Source organism: Xiphophorus couchianus, chromosome 6 (genome assembly GCF_001444195.1).
Source record: "Xiphophorus couchianus chromosome 6, X_couchianus-1.0, whole genome shotgun sequence".
NCBI lineage: Eukaryota > Metazoa > Chordata > Actinopteri > Cyprinodontiformes > Poeciliidae > Xiphophorus > Xiphophorus couchianus.
The window spans coordinates 1,548,101-1,567,428 of record NC_040233.1 but is presented as its reverse complement, the minus strand read 5'-3'; the positions used below and the strand labels follow the sequence as shown (position 1 = coordinate 1,567,428).

General features: G+C 37.0%; 1 protein-coding gene and 1 long non-coding RNA gene across 3 annotated transcripts; both read left to right on the top strand.

Annotated features, from left to right (window-relative positions):
• The first annotated feature begins 2,209 nt into the window (after positions 1 to 2,209).
• c6h5orf22 (chromosome 6 C5orf22 homolog) lies at positions 2,210 to 15,814 on the top strand. Of its 2 annotated transcripts, none has more exons than XM_028020106.1 (10): positions 2,210 to 2,417; positions 3,027 to 3,172; positions 4,713 to 4,862; positions 7,595 to 7,728; positions 10,128 to 10,429; positions 11,031 to 11,093; positions 12,890 to 13,011; positions 13,589 to 13,655; positions 15,191 to 15,330; positions 15,413 to 15,814. In XM_028020106.1, exons 1-10 carry the CDS (start codon positions 2,349 to 2,351, stop codon positions 15,567 to 15,569), a joined length of 1,350 nt encoding a protein of 449 aa, XP_027875907.1. In that variant the 5' UTR covers positions 2,210 to 2,348; the 3' UTR covers positions 15,570 to 15,814. The 2 variants fall into 2 exon arrangements, with proteins under 2 accessions (XP_027875907.1, XP_027875908.1); XM_028020107.1 differs by having other exon boundaries at positions 2,214 to 2,436.
• Positions 15,815 to 18,125: 2,311 nt separating this feature from the next.
• Positions 18,126 to 19,002, top strand: LOC114146225 (uncharacterized). Its single transcript, XR_003595868.1, has 2 exons — positions 18,126 to 18,595; positions 18,658 to 19,002. It is a non-coding gene; the product is annotated as an uncharacterized LOC114146225 (long non-coding RNA).
• The last annotated feature ends 326 nt before the right edge of the window (positions 19,003 to 19,328 follow it).

The window sequence follows — 19,328 nt, the reverse complement described above, 5'->3', positions numbered from 1 at the left end:
ACTTGGACATGTAGATATTATTAATTTTGTGCTATGCTCCACAGCAAAGGGAAAAACCGCTAAAGTACAACTCAAAACCACTTATTTCTGGCCCTCTGTATCAGTGCAGCTACGCGCAGACTCGTTGCCATAGCAACTGACAACAACGCCACAAAAAACAAACAAACAAAAAAACACTCAAATATTTCCCACACAAAGAGCATAACATTCAGTGTGTTGCAGTAGTATGGTTTTAGGTTATGGTTTTTGAGATTATTAATAAGTGATTGTTGTGGTAAGAGGAGAAAACTATAAATATATCGCTGCACTTGACTATACGTATGGCTAACTCGCTGTTACTGTCTCTTACTCTGCAGTTGTGGAGCCACAATGTCTGGGATCATGAGCGCCCCCTGCCATGAAGCAAGAGAACTGCCTGCCTCACCTCTAATCTGTTCTCGGCCGTTTCTGATCGCTCCTCAGCACATGAATCACGTTACACACACAGTTGGTGACAAAAAACACTGTACATTATATTATATAAGCTAAATTATGGAAAATCAGTTCATACATTAAATGTTTTTTAACCATTTAATTGGCGACGTACAGACAGGAGGAACATGTTCCCATAGAGTGGCAGCCAGAGAAGTTAGCCAGAGGTTGATCAATCCCAGGTGAGGCTCAGCTTACTGCTGCCTCACAGGCTTCACTTCTGGGCATTTGAATGGGAAAATTCAGCAATTTTGAAGAAAAAAATAATCAGAATTGGTTAAGCTAAATGAAAAATAGGTACTTTATAATACAAACCACAGGGTGAAAATAGCAATATAAATTATTTTATTATTATATATTATTTTTTCATGATGACAGGTGAGGCTCCCCTGACCGCACGTCACTGTGAGAGAGTTTTTGTAAGACATCTCAAAAGTACAGATGAGGGAGAACTAGGTTTGTCAAAGAAATGTACTAGACATGTGCAGAAATATTAAACTTATGTGTTAATAAATCTGTCATCTTCATAGTGAACCTTGGGTAAAAGCAACATGATTTGTTTGCTACACATGATGTTATATTATAAATAACAAGCCAGATGTCCTGAATAGACTAACATTTCTACTATTTGATATATACTTCAATTATTTTCTCTCACTGATAAGTTTGCAAAGATGAACAAATAAAGTCAGGTTCTTGTGATTTGATTATTTAAATTAGCTACCTTATTTTAAATAATCGACATATATCTCTAAGCCCTCATACGCTAACATATGGGAAAGTTGTAAACATTTATATCAGTGCAAAGAACTCTAACAATGATGTGTCAATTTCTGTGGAGATTGCTGTGTTACAAGGTCAAACAAACTGAAGATCTTTATCCTATCTTTGGTGTTTGCAACTGTCAAGGTTAAACCTGGTGATAATATCAATTCAATAAACACTTTGGCACCTTGACCTCATAAAACCTGACAAAACATTTTTCTCTCTTATATTGAGGGCTGCAGTTTTAGGTTGGCAATAGTTAATTTTCCTAATTTATCAGCAAATTCAGGAAGTTGGTTTGTTTCTGGGTGAGTGCTGAGTCACACATGTCACAGGCATGTGAATGTGCACTTGTTTGCATAGCTATAACCAACCTGGTGCAGCTACAACCAGACAGTGACCTTGAATAATAATGAAATTCATTTACTTACTATAAATTATTATTCATTAATTAAAATAAATTTCATAAAATAAAATTGCTCTCAATCAGTATTATTAATAAAGGTAAAGATTAATCAAATTTAAACTGTCCAGGGATAATCGAGCAAACATTACAGGAAACAAAAAAGTTACTTCAATTGAAAATAATCCTAACCCTAACCCTTAAACATAGGAATTTAAGACTGAGATTAATTTTTCGCAGATTTGCAGAGAAATTTGCGCATATAATACAAGCATTACATACAAACAAACAGAGGTTATTTGATAAAGGGCAAATAGATCAAATTTAAAGGGAAAGCTCTGGTGCCACAATAAAAACAATAAATTTTAAATATACTTGATAAAACGTCTTCTCTATGAGGACATTGATGACCTATTTTGATAAATAGTTAGAATTCTTTCCTTACTATTTACAACCAGCTGTAGCCGTTAAACTTTATATTTATAAATGTTTCCTTTTTGTAGTATTATTTGATTTGTTTTCGACTCAGTGACAGAACCTTTCTGTTTCATTCTTGTTTCTTACCGGCGATAAAAACTCTGTTGCGTGAATTTCCGGTTACTTTTCGCTCGCGGGACATGACCGCACTTTTCGTCCAAAAAGGTTTACTGCTAGCTTGCTCAAGTCAATCTGATTAAAGAGTCCGTTAGGGAAACAACTTCATGCAGAAATGAATTCCTTGACGCGGAAAAGGCTCTACGATAAGCTACCTGTGTGGATAGTGGAGGACCACCACCATGTAAGGATGTTTTTCTTCGGTCAGTGACTACAGAACCAACATGAAACTGGTCGAATAGCGCCAGATGTCGTGACAGCAACAAGCTACAAGTAGCTTGACTGTTGAAATACAAACCTTTAAGAACGCATCTTTATTCTTTACTGACCGCTATCCGAAAGAAATTGAATAAGATTCTCTTATATGAATAATGTCAAACTGACTGAATGAAAACCAAGATATTCAGCCCTGAAGAGGATAACAAAAACATTGATACTGAAAGTTCAGGCTAATTTACAGATTACCCATTTAAATGATTACTTCAATAATGTCTGGAGAATAAAAAAATGGACTTTACTGTCGTTCAGTAAAGTCCATTTGCATCAGAACCAAGTGACGGGGATATGGAAACGTACATGTACACATAATGGTAAAAATCAGATGAAGACTGTAAGGAAGAAAGTAAATCCCACCAATACAACAGGCACAGATTTTTTATTTAAATATATGGGTTATTTATCTGTACAATTAACAAATGGTGACAGATTAGAGTAATGCTATATATATATTTTTGTTTTGATAAATGTTATATAGTAAAACTATATTGTGTGTAAATTCTATATATTGTTGCAGGTGGTCCATCACATCTATCGAGCCATTGCATCAAGACATCTTCCACTCAACAACATCAGACTGGTTCATTTAGACTCCCATCCTGACCTTCTTATCCCTGTCAACATGCCTGCTGACACAGTGTTTGATAAGGAGAAACTCCTCAGGTAACAGCAACAGAATAATATAGTGTTTTCCACAGTTAGGAGAAATCAATTTAAAATGTATTGGCACATTTCAGTGCAAGAAGTAGTAGAAGAAAAATATATAGATTCTTAAAAGAATCCTTCTATGAAACGAGACATAAGGCAACAAAACTATTGCAACAAAAATTTGTAAAAAAAAAAAATAATAATAATTATTATGCAATCAGTTTGTTCAATAACTGACCCTGAGACAGGATTATTAGGAAGTAGTTTAGAACATGTTGACAAATCTTTTCAAACATACTATAAAACATTATACGCAAAACTGAAACAAAGATTTTAAAATATTTCTTGATTGAATAGACTAATCAACAATTGGACAATGACAGAATAAAAGTTTAACGAAGCCCAGTGTCAGTCTTCTATACCCAGTATAAAACAGACTTGATGCTAGCGGTAAAAAATTACAATAAAACACCCAGTACCGACGGTCTGCCATCTGGGTAGAATAAGGCTTTTGAAGAAGAATTGTCTTCATATTACAAAAGTCATTAAAATGGATTCTAGTATAAATTACAATACCGCCATCATTGTCTGAAGCAGTTATAACAGTTATGCCCAAAAAAGGCGATAATAAAACATTATGCAGCTTCTATAGACCTATATCATTCGTGAACCAAGATTACAAATAATATGCCTCTGTCATGGCCAATAGGCTGAAGGCAGCTTTCTCAGAGCTGATTGATGAGGACCAAGCTGGTTTTGTCAGTGACCAACAAACTCAGGACAATGTAAGACGTTCCCTTCATTTGATTGAAACCAGGGCAAGATTGCTGCGCCCATGCAAAGTGTAACCCAGGTAGCGCAACCTCTGACAAACAAACATGGCTATAATGGTGAAGGTGGTGATGATGTAGGGAGAAACGACCTCAGCTTTCTGCTCTGTGTTACAACCTAGATAAGGATTTTGCCCATCCAGTCAATGATCAATAACTTTGCGTTGACTTACATGACATACAGCAAGTGTGTTCTCTTCCTCACTAAATACCTGCCAGCAGTGCGCTACTGATCAATTGCTAACAACCTACTGATCTTGGGCAGGAGTTTGTTCACCCAACCAAAGAAACTCTTTTTGCATGCAGTTTGAGAGTTGAACAGATGCACACATTTTGGTTTGGCACATGTAAAAAACTGAACATGTGCCTTATTTGTTCTTGACTATCGTAGAACAAGTTTATGTTTTAAGTAAGTGCAGACTTCTTAAGAGCTGTGAAGATGTTTTAAAAAGTTTTGACACCTTTTAAGTATGTGATAGTTTGACAAACCTCAAGACCTGATTCCTGAAAAAACTGGAACCAGACAAGTAGGGGACTGAGTCATCACACCAGGGACGAATGTCATTTAACTGAGTTTTAGACTGGTACATTTGTTTTTAGAAAACTTTAAAAGGAATCAGGCCTGTTGTTCAAAGGGTTGTGTTTTTTCTCCTACCTTCATTTTGCTGAATCTGCTCAAATATATGGACACTTGATAAGAGTTTTATTTTTCTTTTGTCTTTTAGTGAGCTGAGTATAGAAAACTGGATAATGCCTATGGTGTATGCTGGTCATCTGAGCTACATGGTCTGGCTGCATCCTTACTGGTCTCAACAGATCAGTGAAGGAGAGCACACATTTAATGTTGGCAGAGACTCATCTACCACAACCATCAGGTAAGATAGACACAGATAATAAATGGTTATTTCTGTTGAAACTAGGCCTGTCACGATAGCAAATTTTGCTCAACGATTAATTGTCTCAAAATATTATTGCGATAAACGATAATATTGTTTGAAGACCTTTTTACACTGATTTAATGGAAATGATGTAATAATGCATGTGATTTCCTGCCAAAGATAGATACACTTTATTTTCAAAGGAACACTGAACACTGGAGCTGATAAACAAAATAAACAAAACAACCAAAAACAAAAATAAAATGGATTCTCAGTCTCCATTAACAAAAAATGCACTTGAATAAAAACTAAACAACATAAAGCCAAAGTGGAAATAAATACTGCATTTAACCAAAAGAGTGCAGATTATGAAGTGTGTATATTATGTTGCCCTTCAGTAATAATTAAATTTAAATAGAGAAGATGGGCACATCGACTACCTGATGCAATAGTTCACACTACATGATTTTTTGCTCATATTTTTCCCCTTACAACAATCTTAGAACGTTGATCTTTCTAAGATTGTGTGGTGTGTTGCGGTAGACCGTCGTTGCCGCTAAATCAGGGGTTTTCCCCGACTGGGAGCTTTAACTACACCTGTTGAATGTGACAGGTAGCCAATCAGAAAGCAAGGATTCTCCTCCTTGCTTTCTGAGGGGAAATTACGGAGGAGAATCTCTAACAGCTGACACGGCGCAACCCGAAGTCCAGCGGACATTGGAGATGATATGTGGAAACAACATTAATGTTTATTCAACATGCAAAGAATATAGAAATGACAAGAGGAGGAGTTGGAGCCAAATTGCTACTGCAGTTGATAAACCCGGTAACTGTTCAGCTGTTCTTCGTTAACGTGACGTAAATAGGTTCTAATGATTTTCATTCAGTCAGGACTGACACTAGCCACATGCATTGCAGGTAGATTGAATAAAGCATTGAATAATGCCTGGTTTTAAAATTAGTTCACTGGACTTGTAGCCATTATTTTGTGCCCATTGTTGGACAAACACACGGCAGGAACGAACCCGATCGAACAGTTATACCTAGGATTTCTGTCGGCTAATGTTTGGTCTGTCAGGTTTTGAAACTGGGCCGACAATCGGCTGGCAGATCTAAGATTGTGTAGTGTGCGCTGGGCTTTACACTAAGGAAATGAGGAAGGGAGGGTCAGTGGAGAGCACTGGAGTTTAGCCTTTTTTCATTCAGTGTCATCAACAGAAAGAGAAAAAGGCCGGAAGAGACGATAATGCCGATAATTAAAATGATTTCGATAGTTTTAATTTATCGTACGATTAATTGATTTATCGCCTAGTTGAAAGGAATGCGTATTTATTACTAGGTCAGTCTAGTTCAGGGGTCTGAGAGCTGAGGCTTCAGAACCCCAAGTGGCCCCCTGGTTCCTCCACTGTGGCTCCTTTACAACAAAACAAAATAAAGAATTTGTCTTGAATTATAAAGGTAATAAGACAGTGTAAGACTTGCAGTATCTGCATAGAGTATCTAGAATAGAAGGACAGCAATTCTTTGAGGCTTTTAAAAGTATTTTATTTTTAGGTTCAAGTTATGTGCTTTACATTGTTAAGTGGGCTGTGTATCTTTCATCTTTCTGTTATATAAAGGCATCACTCACCTGGTCTTATTTCACAACTAATATTTAATAGTTTTTTTTCCCTTTGTAAACTTTAAATGATCCACAAATGTTTTAATTTACTTTTTGAAAAACTAAAATTTGTCTTTTTTTGTGGCTCAAGACAAATTTTCTTTTGCGGCAGCGGGGCAAAAGTGTCTCTTTGAATTTAAAAGGTTGCTGACCTCTCTTGTCAGATTCCCCATCCCAAAGTGTCCCAGGACCAAAGGGATGTTTACAGGCAAATGACTGTAAAGCATGTTGGCAAGGGACCATTTGAGCCTAACATGCTTTACATTTGATTTACGGTAATTCATTTTATTAACAAATTGCCAACTGACAACTTGTCATCTCAAGGCACTTTATGAAAAAGACAATTCAAAACATTAATACATCCATTCCAATTAATTCTTGTTACCATCCACAAAAGTCATGTTCAGTTTATTATTACCACTGGTCAAAGTTTTAATATAAGGAAACCCAGCAAATCGCATCGAGTCATTGACTTGCAGAATTCACTCCTTCCGGACGGACATGTAGCAACAGAAGACAACCGCTTGCTTTGTGTCATTGACTATACAGCAATCCCTCATGCCAAGCATGCATGCAGGAAAAACCTCCAATATCTCCAACAACTTCTGCCACATCGTACTGAGTGTTTAAGAATACAGAGCATACACACAAAAGAAACAGAAGCACTGATCCAGGAGTACTTTCAGTGTTAGAGAAAAGTAAAAACATTTGGACGTAGCTTCTTTAGCAGCTTCATTTCAGAGAGAAACACAGCTTAACAAATAAGCTCAGAGCTGGTTTTAAAGGTTATAGGATGCGTGTACTGTTAGTTGTGACAAAATCTCTGCCAATAGTTATGTCTGGGAGAGAGATGGGGTTAAACATCGATTAATCTATATCAAGTTGTTGGGAACAGCAGTTCAGTCGATGACCCCTCCAGGAAGTTGTCACAGCTAAACAGAACCCCAGACTTTGTGTAGTTTTTACAGTAAAAATATGAGATCCTCTATTCTCAGAGTTTCTCTAGTAAAAAACAGAAAGAACAGAAGGTTAAATGTTACGTTATGTCTGTCCTGTTGTTATTTTCCAGGTTGACCAGTACAGAGAACTACTTCCTCAGTGATGGTCTGTATGTTTGTGACGAGCTGCTGGAGAATTCAAAACGTCTCAGACTGAACATAGTCAAAGTAAATCCTGTCAAAACATCAACTGGGCCACTTCCAGGTATCTTCAAGAAGTGATAACATCTTTTAAGTTTGAACTAGCTTTATTTGCGCCAAATTTATTTTCATAGGAAAGATTAGGTGGTTGTGAAATCTATTTTCCGAAAATATTTTAATTGGCATCAACACCTTAACTGTAACCCAACAAATACTTTAATTCAAGTCACTCAATCCTTAAGGACAGCGGTGTTTTATTTTTCCAATAAATTTGCATCTGAACTGTTTTTGGGGTAACAAGTAAGGGCTTAAAAAGCATAAACTTTGATCAGCTAATTTATGCAGAAGCCATTTTTTTTTTGCATGTTTCATTGGTATTTTGACATTTTTCTTACATTCATTCAGGTTCATTCAGATTGAAAGTTCTCCATACCATCAGCACAATCTCCAGCTTCCTGCACAGATTTTCTATCACATGGAAGATGTGACAATCTTTAGTTGACAAATACTACTTATAATCACTAACTAGTATTGACATTCATGAGGTGTTGGCTTTGCATAAATGAAAGTTACAGTTGGGGTTCACATTCTGTCAGTCTGATTCTGCAACAATTGTTCAGCTGGTCCAATGGGCACAGTGTGATACATTCACTACTTGGACTTTAAACATTTTTTTCAGTAAGCTGTCTTGTACAATAAGGAACTGTACATAAAAATCTTTGTTTTCTTGATTGTTAATCGTTTACAAGTAAATGTTACCTATATGGACTGTGATATGAAATGGCATGTCAACAATGGATAGAAGGAGCAGGTCTAAAAAGTGCATAGTGCCCTATGAGAAGCCAGAGTGATGTTTTTTACCCTATGTAAAAAAAACATGATAAACCATTTTTAAACTTTTTATGCTTTTAATGTGACATCAATCCCATACAATTCAACTGCAAAGTAAACAAATGTGTTCATTAGAAATATATAAAATAATACCCTCATGGTGTTTCATGGGGAGAATTATGCTACGTTCACACTGCAGGCTGAAGTGACCTAATTCAGATTTTTTTTTTAACGTAATGCGACCTGTATCTGATCTTTTCATGACAGACTGAACAGAACAGTTAGGATTCTTTTCGAACCACTTGCATATCCGATTCAAATGATTCAAACCTAATGTTCAGGTCACATTCATCCGAACTGAACGTCACTGATACTGGACAAATCTTACTATTCTGCGCCCTGATACGCACAAGCAAGATGTATACCAACAACCACGATGGTCTATAATGAGGATTAAGTTGTTAATATGCTACTCTGGTTGGACAATAGCTTCAAATACGTAAGCTATGCTCCACCGTTAGCCTCCATGTTTACTTCCGCAAACACTGAGCACTTCTTCTTTTTATGGCGGTTGGCAGATCACTGAGAACTCTGACGCTGTTGCGCCCTCTACTGCGCATGCGGGACACTTTCAGGTCCTTTACCCGTTCAGACTGCAGAACAGATACAGGTCGCATATGTGTGGCAGTGTGAATGGCTCCGGCAAAAAAAAATCCGATCTGACAAAAAATCGGATTTGGGTCACTTCAGGCTGCAGTGTGAACACAGCCTAAGATAACTTGCCATTCCGCAACTTGGGAACTTTTGCCCACACTACCTGTCACAGATCTGTATGAATATGGCATGGTTTGTCTACAGTATTTTTTTTTCTGGTGTCGTAAAGGATTTAAAAACAGATGCGTTTCGGAGTTTGACTTTACAAAATAATGAAATTAATTAGGGCAAGTAATCTTCTGGTGAAAACAGTGTTTATTGGTTTGGATTTATGCTTGTACTTCCTAGGTTGTGCTTAATGAACCGAAGACCTTTTTCATGGTCAGGTTTTGGGTTTTGAATTCTTTTTAAAGTCATTCAGCTGAAGCAAAACCTTAGTTCTATGTCAAAAAGTAATCCCAGACCCCACAATTTCCTACCTAATGTTTTAATTTGTTTGTGTGTTCTATGGTAAGTTTAAAGCTGTTCTTTCAGTGTTGAATAACACCTTTTTACAGTGAGTCCCACCGATTATTTGGAAACTCAAAGTTAACTATGCATTTTAGAAAAAATGCTGCTGGTGTTGCAGAACTTTAATTCGCTGTTGGCAGGTATGAATGGAAGACTGAAGGCTAACACTGTTAAAGGGTGTCCACATATGCATTTGTCTGCATGTTTTAAAAGCCACATTTCTTACAAACACATTTCAAAACATCTTTTTTATGTTTTGTCCTTCAAATGTGGAACATTTTTCAGAGCTTATTCATTGTCGTCAATTCTTTTTTTAGTTTTGCTACTTTTTAGAACCAATAACTTTCTGTCAAATAAATGTTAGAAAATAAATGTTCTATTTTTTATTTAATATGTAAATGTTCATATAATTTAACTTCTTATAATTTTCATTTGATGTTTTCTTGTCCATCTGACTCTGGATTTCAGGGCATGACACAGAGAGGGATTCTGTGACACATTTATCCAAAAAAGCTCGGACAGATCTGAGTGAGGATGGGGAGCCTTCATCTGGAACAACTCCTACACTGCTGCCAACAGAGGACAGCGACTTACAGAGAAAACTGAGCAGCAATTGCACAGATTTTGGAGCTGAAGATAAAAATGAAGGATCAACTAGTTATGTTGTTGGGAGATTAGCTACATTTCTCAGTGAAACAGATTCATACGTCCTAGACATTGATTTGGATTTCTTCTCCTGTAAAAACCCATTTAAAGAAATATACACGCAGGTATCTCATCTATGCTTGAATGTTGTTTTTCCAACAAGTTGATCTGTGTTTCCAAATGGTTTTGACCCAGAAAATAGTCAATAATTATTTTGTAAAAAAAAAAAAAAAAAGGTTTGGCTTCTGCAACACTTACAGATAAGCATAAAAATGATTAATACCCCAGGCAGACTGACATTTAGTTTGTTTCCCATTCGACCAAGAAGTTAGATTCTGGTTGGAAATCACATAGACCTTTTCCAAAACACAATAAGACAATGTACAAAGGTTTTTATAGTGGAAAATAACAATTTCAACTGTCATTGACATCTAGAGAAAAATTGCAATGTCTATAAATGATGTTAATACCTTTATCAATTATCAGAGGAACTTGTATTAATCTCATCAGTCATGATGAGATTAATATACATCATGTATTTATCACATGATGTAATAAATACCTGGGATCAGAGAAAATTCTTTATAAATTCAAGCTTGTACATTGATGTACATTCAGAGTGTGTCTATGCTATTTTTATACATGCAACCTATAATAATGATCTTGCTGTAGTCGAGATTCAAAGTATCATTTAAGACTAACCTGATAACTGTAATCCTTTTCCAGGAAGAGTATTCCATCCTCAAGAAGCTCTACTACTTCAGAGAACCAAGGATGGGTGCTGATCAGGTTAGAATAGTCTAACTCATGTCAGTTACAGAAAAATTGTGAAACTTAGTAACAGGAAAATCTATCTGTTTATATTAAACTGTAGGATAAGAAGTAATACATGTAATATTGCTCTGGAAAAAATTAAGAGGCCACTTAAAATGATCAGTTTCTCTGATTTTACTCTTTATAGGTATATGTTTGAATAAAATGAACATTGGTCAAAATAACAAAAAGATGCAGTGCTTTCAGACCTCAAATAAAGTTCATATTCATTTAGAAACAACAATACTAATGTGCTCATGTTTATATATATATAACAGTTTTTCAACACACTTGAAAACTGTTCTGGTAGGCTTTTCCTGAGGTCTTTGTAGCCAAATCTCCCAGAATAAGCCATGGTGTACAGAGCACAGAGCTTCCAAAGCATCAGGCGGACCTCATGATTCAAAGATATCAGTCAGATGAAGACTACAAAAGAATTCCCAAGGAATTAAATATACCATGGAACACAGTGGAGACTGTCATCATCAAGTGGAGAAAATATGGCACAACAGTGACCTTACAAAGAACAGGATATCCATTCCAGGTTGGTGATAAGACGAGAAGAAAACTGGTCAGGGAGGCTGCCAAGAGGCCGACATCAACACTGAAGGAGCTGCTGGAATTTATGTCAAGTACAAGCTGTGTACTACATGTAACAACAACCTCCCATGTTCTTCATATGTTTGGAAATCTCCCAAACACATGTGTGAAAATGCGTTAGGGTCTGATGAAACCAAGGTTGAACTTTTTGGACATAATTCCAAAAAATATATTTGGTGCAAAAACAACACTGCTCATCACCAAAAAAACATCATACCTGCAGTGACGCATGGTGGTGGCAGAATCATGCTTTGGGGATGTTCTTCAGCAGTTGGACCTGGGCCTCAATCCAACTGGAGGGAATTATATACAGTTCCAAGTACCAGTTAGTGTTGACACAAAACATTTGGCCTTCTGTCAGTAAGCTAAAGATGAAGAGGAACTTCATCTTTCAGCAGGACGATGACCCAAAACACACATCTAACAACAAAAGAATGTCCATACCAGAATGAGGTTGAAGCTTTGGAATGGCCAAGTCAGAATAAAGACCTGAATCCCATCGAACATCTGTGGGCTCACCTGAATAGGGCTGTTCACAGGCGATGAACTTGCAATCTGTCAGATTTGGAGGGATTTTGCAAATAAGAGTGGGCAAATATGGCCTCATCCAGATGGGTTATGTTGACAGGCTCCAACCCAAAAAGACTGAGGGCTGTAATAAAAGCCAAAGGTGGTGCAACAATGTATTAGTTTAATGTTGTGCATATTTATGCAACCAGATTATTTTACATTTTCTATTTTGTATTTCTCCCCTTTAAAGGTTTCAGTTTGTTTTTCAATTGCATTATACAGATTATAGGTCACATTAAAGGTGGAAAAAGTTGTAAAATTATTTGTATTGCTGTCATTGTTTTTACATCATGAAAACCTGGCATTTGAACATTTGTATAGACTTTTTTATAACCATTGTATCAATCTCTCTGTAAGGACCATTTCATAACAAATACGATGTTGCATGGACTGACGGCACCTTATGGGGCCCAGATAGAAGTGCTATTTTTGGGTTGGGGGTTAGATTTAGGACTAAGGTTTTAATTATGGTTAGGTTAGGGTTAGGCATGTACAGGGAATAGTACAGGGTTAAGATATATAAGTAAATGAAAAATGAATGGAAGTCAATGCAAAGTCCCGTTGAAGATAGAAAGACACACTGTGTGTGTGTGTGTCTGAAGGCAGAGCTGGAGGAGTGTGTAGATCGCCGTATACATCAGTTAGAGGACCTGGAGGCGGCATTCGCTGATCTGCTGGAAGATGACGGAGAACAGACGGTTACACGATGGGCATCTAAACCAGGGTATAGTCCCTCTGCTTTTATGTCATTAGAAAATGTCTGCAGCTCAGTTGCATATAAGTGAATGATGACAGCTTTGTACAATTTATTATGCATGCCAAATAATGTAAACTTTTTTGTCCACACATTTCTCATCCTCACCCTGATAGATAGGCGAAACAAGTTAATTTGTACAGTACCAATCACACACTGGTTAACTCAAATATAGTATGTCTTTTGAACATAGATATTTGGAAGAACTACTTGAATCTAATAAAAAATAACCTAGACGAGCTAAGTTTCTTACAGCTCTTAAACAGAGCATAGAACAGGATAAAGAAAGTTTTAAACCATTGAGTGCTAATACAACCTTGTGTGTGTAGCTGGGTTCTTATGTACAAAAGTGAATTCCTAAAACTGCTCCCAATTTTAAGCGTACTTCATTATATTTTTATCTAGGAAACCACAATCTGTGGCTGCATGTCGCATGCTGGCAGCTGCTGCTTTATTAATGTCATCTTTATGCTTCAGTTCACAACTCTAAAAATCATCTCTTCTGTCTTGAAACAGTCAGTGTGTCACTCTACTTATTTCTTTTTAGCATGTCTTCATTAGCCCAACTGGTTTCCAGTTTGAAGGCAAGAAATCCTTCACCTGACTATGAAATGGTAAGCATCAAAATATGGTAAGAATTCTTCTAATTTTCCTAAAGCTGCTGTTTACCACCTTGCCATCCATGTTGCCATTCCTATACAAATTGATTTACGAGTCTAAACATGAAGAAATGCTGCCATGTACTTAAAGTCTGTATAATGGTTCAATAGTTTGTATATTGTGCCTGTATTAAAATGAAGCATGTACAGTGTGCTGCTGTGAGAGAATGGGGCATATTACCTTTCAGATCATGTCATTCTGCTTTTATGATTTTGTCATACTTATATCCTGAATATGTGTGATGTTCTGTACACAGCATGTGTTGACCCCAAAGTAGTTAAATAATTGATAGCTGAATTATTTCAGAAAATGGGACAAACCAGCTTAAAGTGCTGTATACTGTACCAGAGGCCCCAATGCTGGCAGGACTGTTCAAAAATGTGATTTAAAATATCAGATTTTAATGAAATGAAAAGTGCTGCACAATGTTGCTTATTGTCGAGGGCTTTAGGGAAATCATTTCTTACATTTTTGAAGCCAGATTAAAACCAAGTAAAGATATCTTTATGAAGAAATCTTTAGATGTTGATGAAAGTTTCTACACCTTTGACTTAATGGAGGGTGTGCTGGATGGTTGTCAAGTGAAGGGCCATTAGAGGGCCCCCAGGAGCAGTTTATTTTTATTTTTAAAGAATGATTTCATGATCAAATATATATTATCGCTTGAACTGCCTTGTTGCTGAAAAAGTGCTATATAAATAAAACTTTTTTTTTTTAATTACAACTCTATCATGAAATTGTGTGTTTTTGTTAATATAAACACATAGAAATTATTTCTAAAAATAATAATAAAAAAATCAGTTAGACTTATAGTGGCCCCCTGGTGGCCCCAAGGTCCTAAGCAGCCACTTACTTTGCTTATGCCCTAGGGTGGTTCTGACCATTGTGACACAGTAATTTGAATGCGTGGTTCTGCAGGTTCATTTTCCTGCTCTGGGTCAGACTCCGACTCCAACATGTTGGATCCAATAAAGTTGGATAGACAAGTCTTTTATTGTTGACATCTTTAATAAACTTGGGAATAAAAAGTTTCTCTGCTGGTGGTTAATTGAATTGCTGCTATAAAACTACAAAAATTGCCAAACGGGGTGAAGTGGAACACTCTGCGACCTGGAGGTGGACAGAGCCTGAAATGTCTCATTCAAATTAAGAAAAAAACAAGTTGCTCAAAAACGAGCCTCAAAACAGGAGTAATCCAGGATCTGTGGAGCCTCAATAATGAGATATTACAATTTATATAGATCATCAGTGAATGATTTATATGTGAAAAGGAAGGATTTAAACACTTTAAAGTGTCACTGGCACAATGAAACCCATCACATGATTTAAAAAGATGAACTACTGTCTAAAAACTGACAGACATGGACAATCAGGATAACAGACTGAATCTGTGTTAAAACATTTTGCTCTCTGCTGTTTTCCTCCTAACCTTTAAATCTGGTTTTATGACATTTTTTTGCCTACTTCGACCAATCACTGCATGACTCAGGTTCACCAAGCAGGCCTGACCTGTGACTCAGTTGAGCTGCCGCACCACATCAGTACCGAGGAGGAGATTGATGGACTGATTTCTGCTGTGCAGCTTGTCCTGAAAGCTCTGCCCATGCCGACTCTGGTGACTATGTCAAGGTAAAGATTAACACTCGGTCCACAAGATCTGATTGGAGAGAAAATGAAGGAGTGAATGTAAATGTCTGTCTTGTGTTGACAGGTCTAGTCTAGATGAATACTGCCCAGCTGAGCAGGTGGATTCAGTTCAAAGTAGAGTTCTGGATGTACTAGAGGCATTGTATGGTGACCTTGATGTGCATAAAGACTACAAAAGCAGCAATAAAGATGCTAAGGACTGCCAGCCAAGCACATCTTAAACTGCCACACAAACAATTTATCATGAATGTTTTAACAACTCAAACAAATTTGGCTCAGAGTGAAAAAAAGAGTTACCGTGAATTGTCCGTTTCAAACTTTTTGTACTTTTTCCAGTTTTGGTCATTTTGTCCCCAAGATTGGGGAATAAAAATTGCTGTCTTTAAGTGACGTTTTGTACCGTCTTCAATAACTGTTGATTTAAAGAAATGTGATTGTATGAGCCCAATAAATAGAATTGATTTGACCAGGAATCATAATTTTTCATGTCAGAGGCATCTTACCTTAGATAAGGAGAAAAGGAACTATACAGTTGCTCACTGGTCCAGAGTCCTGATGTCAGATTAAGGTAAATTCTGCATTTCATGTGGAAACCAAGGATTCCAGGCTCTGCAGGAAGAGTGGAAAGGCACAGAATCCACGCCGCCTGAAGGCAGTTGTGAAGCTTCCACAGTCAATGATGTCTTGGGATGCAATGTCATCTGCTGGCATTGGTCCACTGTGTTTTTTGATGTTCACAGTCAGTATAGCCATCTATCAGGACATTCTAGAGCACTCCATGCTCCCTCTGCTGACAAGCTGCATGGAGATGCTTTTTTTATTTTCCAAAAAGACTTGGCACCTGCTCACACAGCCAAAGGTACTGAAAGTTGATTCAGTGACCATGGTATTCCTGTTCTTGATTGGCCAGCAAGCTCCTCTGATCTTTAACCACATGGAAAATATGTGGGCTGTGGTCAAGAGATCAAGAGAAAGATGAGACATCAGACCCAACAAGGCAGATGACCTGAAGGAAGCTATCAAAGCTATCTGAGCTTCCATTACACCTACGCATAATCACAGGCTGATGGTTGATACAGCAATTCATACGAGGAGGCCTGAGTTCATATAAATGTGTTGCATACTAAAAGTATTTTATTTAAATGATTACTATTTTTTAAAATTTATGGATAAAACATTATTTAATATATTTTATTGCAAGGTTGTTTTTGTTCAGCCAGAGAAACATTGCAGAATCTGAGCTGCTTGCTACGTCCCTGATTGGTTGGGAAAGTGTGTCAGATGGTTAGTTGTACTGTTGTAGCGCAGAAAATAAGAAACATTGTAGCGGTTTTCTGTGCCCGGCTGCTTCTGAGAGGAAACAAATCCAAATTAAAAATACACACAGCGTGGGGCAAATAAAGTTGCCGAAACTGAAGAAGGACTCCTGTCTGTTTTGTGAGTGCAACAAATGCACACTCAAATTCAAAAATACTTTATTGGTCCCAAAGGATAACTAAATGTTGTTGTAACTCATGAATTCAGATTCTTCAAAGAGTTATTGTAGATCTTGATGGCTGTTGGCAGGAAAGATCTCCTGTAGCAGTTTGTATTACAGCAAATCTGAAGAAACCTCTGACTGGAGATTCTCTGTTTTCTCAAGCCAGTCTCCTGAAGAGGATGGTCAGGGTTGTCCATAATTTTATTGATTTTATGAAGAATCCTTCTTTGAATCATCATCTCCAGAGGTTCCACAGTCGTCCCCAGAACAGAACCAGAACCAGAACTGAACCAGAACAGCACCAGCATTCTTTATCAGGTTGTTGAGCCTTTTTATGTCCCTTACATTTCACAAGTTTGTGCTTAAAGTATCAGTTTTTGATTGGTCTATTATGGTCTTCTAATAGGTCCAGTTTGCGCTTTGAAACAGTTTAAACAAATCCACACAGCACATGAATAATAGACCTCTGATCACTGTACTGCCACGTTCAAGAAGGTGGCAATGTAAAGTAGGTCTCAGTGACACTGAGGTGTCTATGTATTCATATCTATGTGTAAAACAATTGTCTTTTTACCCTACAGCCTTTTGCCCATGCATGAAATTTCCAGATGTAAACAATAACATGGAAGTGGTTTGTATAATAATGAAGCTCTATAAAATGACAGTTTCATTATCTGAAATGACTGGAAATATTATAGTTGTTTTTTTTTGACATGTCCTAGTACTCTTATTAGATTCTGTTTCTATTGTGTGTATCTGCTCTGTCTTCTCAAAACCCCTGTTGGTCGTGGCAGATCAGTGTACTCACCCACTTTCTGCTGGAGGTTTCTTCCAGATAAAGACAATGGGGAGTTTTTCCTCCCCATTGTTGAGACATGCATGCTTGGTATTAGGAATTTCTGCAAAGTTAAAGGCAAAATGCAATTAATTATCCACTGTTTAATTCAACTGATTGTAAAAGATGAAGGCTGCAAGACAACATCTGGATACATTCTGTTTGGATTCTTTAGATAGAAAACTTAATTTAACCAATGTGAATAATAATCTGAACATTATATGTATCATTATAATATCACCATATTTATGTTTATATTGTAAGTATTTCTTACTCTGTTTGCACTGCCATTAGTTTTTAGAGTCAGCTTTTTTTACTTTAATCTCATTGTACATGTGTTGTATAAAATGGTTAACAGAGTGATTCCTGGTCTGTCAGCAAATGAAGGTTGTGTCTGGCAGGAAGAAATCTCCATGGAGAAATGCACAAACAGTTACAGTAGATCTGCAAGACAACTAGTTTCTGTGGATATCTAATTCAAATATCATACAATATGAGGGAGATGTGAAAACAACACAGCCAGTCGATCTTTTTAAACGTTTTATTTTTAATCCCATGGCTCTTCAACATTTATGTTGGCTTTCAGGGATTAATCTTTGCTTTGAGATCTGCTTATGGCATCTTGAGATCTATTTCGATCTTCCTTTGATGAGTTTCAACCTCTGAAGCAACACAGAAATCTTCTGCGTAATTCACGTTTTGGTGATTTTGTAGATTAATGTAAAAATAAAAAGGCAACATACCATGTTAGACCAATAAAAGTCTTTCAAATTAGTTATTCCCGAGATCTTAATGGGTGTCTTACGGCATCGGATAGTATTTTTGTAAAAATTTGTAGTCTTTTCAGCTTATTGCATTGTTTACTTCCTGGTTCAGTAAAGGGGTCCTAAAAAGTCACGCCCACGAAAGACAAACATCTGTCTTTCCTAGTTGTAATGCGCGCTCCCGACACAGGGGGAACAGATTTTCACAGGGGAACAGAATTGCGCACAAGACCTCTACCAGTTAATCCATAACACCGGAGGCTGGACGGAGCAACCAAACAAAGCGTTCAAACTTTCTCCACAACACACACGGAATGTCAAATCCCAGAGGAGCAGACCTGAGTAGTTTCTGTTAAACTTGCACCAACAAACATCCACCAGCTCCAACAGAATCCAGCCTGGCCGCCAATTCACCAAACACCCAGCAACTAACCAACACCGCTTCAGCAGCACTAATATAAGAACTCTGGATTACAAGTTTTGGACGCATTAGGATTCATTTACCTGATAGCAGGTCAACAAGTCTACACACGAAAGACAATCAACAAAATTTGCTAGTGTTCCTGTGAATATTTAAAGAAGACATGGCTACTGCAGATCTATGTGGCAGTGTCATTTCTTCTTTATTGTTGATCTTTTTTCTCGTAATTTAATTAAACATCTTTATTCTTTTCATCAAGTGACTCTAAAACTCAACCATAAGAGACAAAAAACTATTGTCTTATATACTTTTATATCAGAAACGGGTTAAAATCTTCATTCAAACTGAGATTCTGAAAGTGTCACCAGTTAATCCAGGTTTGCTTCTTAAAGCGCCAGGTGTCCGTTAGATCAGGATCAATAACAGGTTGGATTATTGGACTTCCGTCGGTCGATATAGTTTAGTGGAGAAAACTTTGCT

Coding starts and splice junctions, on each gene's coding strand:
- c6h5orf22 (XM_028020106.1), top strand. CDS start 2,349: ATGAATTCCTTGACGCGGAAAAGGCTCTACGATAAGCTACCTGTGTGG. Junction 4,863..7,594: donor TCATCTACCACAACCATCAG/GTAAGATAGACA, acceptor GTTATTTTCCAG/GTTGACCAGTACAGAGAACT. Junction 7,729..10,127: donor ATCAACTGGGCCACTTCCAG/GTATCTTCAAGA, acceptor TCTGGATTTCAG/GGCATGACACAGAGAGGGAT.